Raw genomic sequence first — 7,767 nt, forward strand, 5'->3', positions numbered from 1 at the left:
TCCATCTGACCCAAGCCCTCTTTCCTGCCTATGCAGGGGGTCAGACTCGATGATCTATTGAGGTCCCTTCTGGCCCTAACATCTATGAATCTATGAAATACCTTGAATGAGTTATGGATGGCACTAAACCTAGCCAGGGCTTAGCCTTTGTCCATGTATTGCTTGCAAAAGCTACCATTCCGTAGTTTACTGCTCCTCCCAATGGAATGGGAGGAGCAGTATTATTATTATTACTGCTAGGAAAGGATTTAATTAATACAGTATGTGAGGTTTGTAAGCCTCTTATTCTTACAGTTTTACAAAAATGCTTTATAATTTGTATTTATTATTGACACTGAACAGCATCAAAAATGGTCCTCAGCACATTCCAAAACAAATAAGACTAGATTCCATTCAATGCAGATAATTTGTCCAAGAGCAACAAACACCTAATAAATAGGACTAAGAAAACCAACAGTTTCTGTGTCAAATGCATACAGTGACTCTGCTGTAGTCCCTCCACATTTTGATTCTTTCTTTGGTATATATCAGCAGTATTACATAACAGCAAGTGACTTATTATAAGCAAGGTTGGTGCAGTAGAATTTTAGAAAAGATTTGTGGATTGGAGACTACAGTGGAATAAAAGCCTGGGAGAGCATTCCAGTTTGGAATGTACATGGTAGTTCAGCTCATGAAGGCTGCTACCAAGTAGCTGAGCTAGCCATGCCTGGGACTGATGTTTGTGGTTTCACACATGGGAACAGGGTACAAAGAGCTTTCCTACCATCTACTGTATTGCTCTTCATTTTGCAATGTTATGCAGTATTCAGTTTCAGTTCTTATACCCTCCTGAACTTAGTCTCCAGCCACTGTCACCTAGCTTATTTTAAAATGGAGATTGATCAGTTCATGAAAGAGATTACAGGACGTTGCTGCTTCAGGTAAGGGGACTAGCCTTGATGAACCAGAAGCAGAGGTGTAACTGGGCACTTGAGCACCCTGGGTGGCAGCCATGCAGAAGGTAGCATTAGGATGTATGCAGAATCTTGGAAGGCAGCAAGGGAGGGGCTGATGCTTATGGAGGAAGCAAGCTTTTCCAAGGTTTGATTTTATTTTGATTGATTACTTTTTGGGTTCAATCTAAGGAGAACTACTGCTTCACTTGTCAAAAATTAAATCAAGTGATAGAGGGAATTGAAGCCCTGAAAAAGGACTTTTGATTTGATTTCCACATTTCACTATCAGTCAAAAACAATTAATCAACTGATAAATCAAATACACTCAGTTTCAGGAAACTACCATATTGTTCCAATTATACATTGGCCCTACATTTTCAGGTTCAATTTAGGAAGAAAATCTTTTTTTCCCCCAAGTGCAAGTCAATAACTATAGGTAAAGACCTTAAGCTGTTATTGCCCTTAACAAAATCCTGTGAGAGAATCAAACAATCAGGGAAAGGATGATTAGGGGTAAACACGTTAAAAATATTAAAATAGAAATAATATTTCTGTATCAAATCATTTTGATCAAGGTGTATCTTTGTTGTCTTCAGCCTAAAATTTCTTGTCAATACATATTAAACTAATTATTTGTAATCAAATGTAAACTGTTTACACATATTAAAAACTCAGATTTGAATTGGACTTGTGAATTCAAGTCTTATTGACCTGTAGCACCAAAACTGTGAATCCATATAACACTGGTTTTGGAAATTCAAAATCCAAATTTTTCTTACTTTAGATGTGGGGTAGGAGAAAGTGGGTGGTTTTATAAGAATTTTATTACTTGTTTTGTTTTGCTGGAAAATGCTAATTTGTTGAATCAAAAAGTGTTTCATTACTGGTTTGACCAATTTCCAGTGAAGCCCAAACAAGACTCCAGGAGGGTTTTCTGCCAGTTCCTGTGATAACCTGCCACATGGACTGCCCCCAAACCACCAAGGTTTCCCAGTTTCCTGCTTTCTGCAGTGGAACCAGGGATCTAGAAGCCTTGACTTGAAACACATCTCTTAAGAGTTTCTGAGCTTCTACCTTCATGATATAGGATTAATGCCTGCCTCCCACTTCAGTTGAGGGAACAGCAAGGGGAACAGCAAGGTAGTGTTGATCTGGACTAATGTGTCCCTTCCCTACCCTACTACTTCCATGAAGGAGCAGATGACCCTGGGCAGTATCCTTAAGAGCCAGTCATGAAGGGTCATATGCTCCACTGCCACAAGACCAGCCATTGTGATTCTTAAGGATGCTGTGCAAGGTCATCTATTCCATCCAGTAGGACTGCTTTGTTGTGATTACAGAACTACCTCACATGTAAATTTGAGGGTGATTTTTATTATTGTTTTTTAAAGTAAAAAGGTTGACAATATAGTGGTTTTCTAAAGTACTCCTCACAGGTCTCCTGGGCAGATGCATAGTTCCCCTATATTTTCAATGGGGAGCAAGTACACAGGTTATGCAACCCAGAGTTTAATTCAACTTTGCCTTGCAGAGCCAAACAGCTCTCCCATTCATTTCAATGAGCAGCATTGAGATACCTCCAGAATCAGCTCTTCTGTTACACAGAAGGTTCCTGGCTCTCCCTTCATTTCAGTGGGGAATTTTAACTTGTGCCAAGATGCATTTGTCTGATTATAATTCTACTTCTCTCCAACAGCATAAGGCATGCATGTCTTAGCAGCACTTCCTTCACCAGAGCCAGCAGCATAGGGATCCCAAAAATTTAGTGATTGGAGCACTTGTCCCAGACAAGGAAAACCTTGATTTGGGTGACACAGGGTGCCTGCATGAGATGCTACTGTGCAGTTGTTACTGTGCATTTATTTAGTACTTATATTAAAAAGCATTAAATAAATGTGCAGTAGCACTGGCTAACGTATTTTAGGTAACGTTAGTGCACAGTAGCCTAATCATACTGCACAGTAGCGTATTAGCACTGTCCGTGCTGTGGCACGTTACTGCTCAGTATTTTTCAGCTACTGCACAGTCAGCATCTCAGACTCCCTTAGATACCTAAAAACTCTATAAATACCACTTATGTATCTTAGAGGGGAGAATTCTATTTCATTGCTTTGTTCTTCATTCAAATGAAAGAGCAGTGGTGGATAGCATTTGCTTCCCTGGAAAGCTCTTTGTTCCTTTTCAGTTTGTCTGGGAAATCCTACATGTTCCTGTTCAGACAGCTGCTCACCTGCAGTTCATCTATCCTAGCTACCCATCAGCAGATCTGACCATGTCTATGTTCCCGTACAAATACTCCTACAAAGACATTTCCCCTTTTATTCTTATTGGATTGTCAGCAGCTGCCAAATGGAGCTTTAGTCACACTGCACAGATAGGCAGGGTCAGATTAAGCCTTTAGTGGGCCCTAGGCAAACAAACTCATGGGCTCCGGGCTAGTTGAGACCCCTCCACCTCACCCTGGTGCTACCGCCCACAGGGAGTGGGGCTCAGAGCCCCTGCTAGGAAGCAGCCACCTCAGTGGTGAGGCCAATGGAAGGGAGGGGAAGGCAAAGGAAGGGAGATGGATGGGGCTATTCACACTGCCGCCATGGAGGGAAGGACCGGGGCCCGCACAGCTCAGGGCCTAGGCCTATGCCATCGTTTGCCTATGTGTTAAACCGGCCCTTCAGATAGGATCTATCATTGTGCCTAACAGTAACACTAAAAACCGTTCAAAGAAGCTTAGTAGACAGATCTTCAATCCCTTTCTTTCAAATTCTGAACTGAACAGTTCTAACACTTTCAATCCTTCCTCATCTAAGGCTAAGCTTACCAGTTAAGATGTCAATAGTAAGCCCCTGCCCCCAAAACAGTTCAAACAAAACCCAACAGGCTAAACTTTAACATTTAGGGGGTGGAAAATTCAGAAAATAAAATTGATTGTTGAAAAAGTCTCATTTTCCAGCTACTCATTCCAGTAGTAGAACCAAAATATTGCAAGTAAAAAGATGTGTTTGAGGCATATCAGTGAAATTGCATCACTCTATAACAAATCATTTCTGAGATCCTTCTTTCTCCTTCATGTGAATATACTAGTTTGCAACTGATTCTGGTGTTCATGAAAATGGATTTTTTTTCTCCTCAGGATGGAAAGTAAGAACCTCCTCTTTGGCTTTCTTCTCTGCTACATTTTGCTGACAACTACCTATTCTCATATGGCAATTGAGGAGAACACAGAACAGAGTCTGGCAAACAGCAACAAAATGAATCTCCCAGACCTCCCACCCATCTCAATAGTAGGTTAGTAAACTCTGCCACTTGGCAGCAAGCTAATGAGTTTTGCAGACAGAAGTATGTTTATAAACTAACACAGAGTAATTTGACACCGGTTTCTCATCTAAATCAGATAATGTGGTGTTTTGAAGAATAACAAAATGCTACATTGTTGGTGTGAACTACAGCAGCAATGTCAGCCAAGACGTCACAACAAAAAGGTTTGGCAGGCCTCTCAAATTTCCAAAATAAATGGAACTGAACAGATATGTTGTCAGTATCACATAATTGCTTCCATTGCAGTCTGCAGTCACACTGTGACTTTTTTTTTCCTAAACCAATATTGTCCTTTCCACTAATATGGAAGTTATTTTTTGTCCGTGTATTTGAATCAAAATTTAAAATAAAATTACATAAATATGCATACTTTTAGGGCCTGTTTTTGCCACTGAAGTCAACTGAAGTTCACTGTTTTCTCTAGGGTAGTAATATGGTCCATATCATCTTAGTATCTCAGTACACCTTCATTATTGATATATACAATAATTAATATAAGTATTATAAGTAATATTATTATTACTATATCTTTGTAGAAATCCTATGAATGGAAGAAGAGATCCCATTTTCTAGATAAGTAATTGAGGCATAGAGCAACTAAGGGCCAGATACAATTTACCCTTCCCATGTCTAAGTAGTACACATATAGCTGTTTCTGTAGGTTTTGGCTCTTACGCATAGTTTGACGTTCAACATTGCCCTCTAGCCTACTGAGCATGCTCTATAGGACAGTGCACCAGCCAGGCAGCTTCCCAGGAAAAATAGAGTTGCCCATGTATGTTCATAAAGCCGGGTACTGAATTCTAGTTAGAGGAAACCAATGACTAAAGGACCTTTTAGTTCAGTAGCCTAATCCAGTGGTTTTCAACCTGTGGCCCTCAGACCAAACATTTATCTAATGATGATAAATTCAGTTGCATAGCAACAAAACTGTGTTTTGGTTTTGGTTTTTGGTTTTTTAGTTTGTTTGTTCTTTTAATCCTTGGGCATGTGGTTGCTGCATGTAAGCACCTTCATTTGCTACCACAGGCCCTGATTTTTCTGTTACCCCTCACCTGTTATCTTCTTTTACACCTGAGCAGTCTGTCCAGAAAAAGCTATCAAATCAAAATGGCACCAGTTTACACCAATTTGTACTCACTTTTCATTGAAGCAAGTGTCAACATATTTTTAAATCTACTGGGTACAGCTACACATACACTTTACTGCAGAATAGACTAATTAGCTCTGCAGTAAAGCATCACAGTCTAAACATGCACCAGTATTAGGGTGCAGCAAACTAATTAATTCCACCAGAGGATACTGTTGGGGACAGTACTATCTCATGACGGATAAGACTGTGTGAAGCTTTGGGTACTGATTCGATTCGGAGGATATTCGGCCTGATTCGGTGGTTAAATCTCTGAATCAAATTGGGGATCAATTAAAAGGTCTGAATCAATTTGAAGCTCTCCGAATCTATTCAGAAAAGATTTGGAGAGCTTTGGCAATTTGGGCAGTCCCCACCTGCTGCAGCAAGGAGCTGGACCCAGACTCCGAGCTGGTAAGTAGGGGCTGGGTGAGGAGGGGGGATAAAGAAGAGGGGAGGGGGCCAGGCCCTGTCCCCTGCCTGCTCCCCCAGCCCCTCCAACCTCCACCCGCTCCCCCAGCCCCCACCCCCCCATGGCTGCCTGGCCTAGCCCCAGCTCCTGGCCCTTTAAAAAAAAGCCACGCTTGCTTCCCCAGCCCCTCCCATGGCTGCCCCACCCACCCCAGCTCCCAGCCCTTTAAGAAAAAAAAAAAACCCTCCCACTGGACTCACCGGCTCCTGCAGCAGCCTTGGGGCTTTGGGAGGCTTTTGCAGAGCCCCCCATGTGTCATGGGGCAGCGGGGAATGCTCCCTGCTGGGCAGGAGCCAGTGAGTGAGTGGGTTTGGGGGTATTTTTAAAGGGCTGGAGCTGGGCTGGGTGAGGCAGCCATGGGGGAGCTGGGGGAGTGGGTGGGGGTTGTGGGGCTTGTGGCCGAGCCTCCCACATGGCGTGAGGCAGTGGGGGGCAGCACCCCCCCACCCAGCAGGAGCCAGTGAGCCAGGGCTTTATTTTTTCAAGGAGCTGGGACCTGGAACCTGGGGCATGCAGGGCAGCCATTAAGAGTGGGCAGGGGACGGGGCCTGTGTGATTCAACGATTCAGCTAACTTGTCAGCAGCCAAATTGATTTGGGACAGTGATTCAAATCACCCAATTGAATCGCTGTCCCCCAAATCGGCCAAATCTGAATTTGAAGCAAATACTAGCTGCTTCACACAGGCCTAATGACTGCACCAAAATGTACATGTAAATGGTGAATGAAGGTGTACATTGCACCCAGTCAGCCCAGCCAGTCAGGGGCCTGCTTCATCCTGGATCAAATTGCTGCTGTCCTGGTTGCATGTGTAGATGCTGCAACCAGAAACAGTTGACTCCAGCATGAACTGCTCCAGAATGTATTGCATCACATTATGTGCACATGTAGATGCACCAACTGTGTTTCTGTAAAGATGGCTGGTAAGAAAAGGATCCCAGATTTTAAGAACACACAGCTCTGCAAAGTCAGGCCACTTTATTTCTTACCAGTAAAAAAAGAGAAATGAACCATATGTATATTCCAGTAGCGTGACTAAAGGTGTCTAAGCAGAGCACCAGCCCTGGGTGCCAATTTAGAGAGGTTGCCAGAAAAGTGACCTACCCTGTAGCAGCAGCAGCTGATATGCAGGGAGCCCACATCATGGAAGCACTAGCCACTAGCTAGAATCTTTGATTCTCCAGGGTCAGGTAAGACTCTTATGGCAACGACCTTTACTTGGCTCCTGCATTCCATCCTCTTCTCCAGTATCTCTGCCTAGGGCACAAAAATTGCTAATTACATCTCTGGTATACTCCTACATAAAAACAATATATTGTTTATCATAAGAGACAAATACAACTTGTGATAGAAATTGACTTAATTTGGCTTTTCCTGTACTTTTTTTTTTTTTTTTGGAGAATTAACAAAAGCATCCCGGAAGATAAGTAGGAAAGAAGCAGAAACGAAAATCTCTTCCAAGGTGGGTGAATGCTTTCCAAATATTGTCAGATTATGATGGCATATTTTTGTGCCTTTCTCATCCTGTATTTTTAGCAGATTATCTCCTCAGTCTAAAGTACATAATTACACAACTGTTATTATCATTCTAAATCAATTAAATATATGTAAAAATGTAACAATAGAGAAAAAGTCAGAAAGAAATAATTTCGTGATTTTTTTTATCATTTTTAGGGGAAAAAATTGCAGTATGTCAGAAGCAGAATTCTATTCCACCTAGTGAAGTTTGCAACCAAAGTAAATTAAATAAAGAGGGCAAACATGAACTAGCACAGGGGCAGGCAATTATTGTGGGCAGAGGGCTGCTTACTAATTTTTGGCAAGCTGTCAAGGACAGCTGTAAGGGTATACGTTTGTGGGGGGCTGTGGGTTTGTGGGTATGTGAGGTGTGGGGGGAGGGTGTGGCTGTGTCTGTGG

The 7,767-nt window shown here is 42.3% G+C and overlaps 1 protein-coding gene across 3 annotated transcripts in view; it reads left to right on the top strand.

Moving 5' to 3' along the window:
* ASIP (agouti signaling protein) overlaps window positions 1-7,767 on the top strand; it is a 60,585-nt gene that overhangs the window by 41,246 nt on the left and 11,572 nt on the right. For 2 of the 3 annotated variants that reach the window (XM_025210746.1, XM_025210749.1), the window contains exons 2-3: window positions 4,066-4,220; window positions 7,251-7,312. In XM_025210746.1, coding sequence (XP_025066531.1) covers window positions 4,067-4,220; window positions 7,251-7,312 — 216 coding nt within the window. In that variant the 5' untranslated portion in view covers window position 4,066. Of the gene's footprint in view, window positions 1-1,029; window positions 1,084-4,065; window positions 4,221-7,250; window positions 7,313-7,767 lie in introns of those variants that run through there. The other variant, XM_025210747.1, reaches the window with a different exon arrangement.

The sequence above is a fragment of the Alligator sinensis genome, unplaced genomic scaffold (genome assembly GCF_000455745.1).
Source record: "Alligator sinensis unplaced genomic scaffold, ASM45574v1 scaffold690_1, whole genome shotgun sequence".
NCBI lineage: Eukaryota > Metazoa > Chordata > Crocodylia > Alligatoridae > Alligator > Alligator sinensis.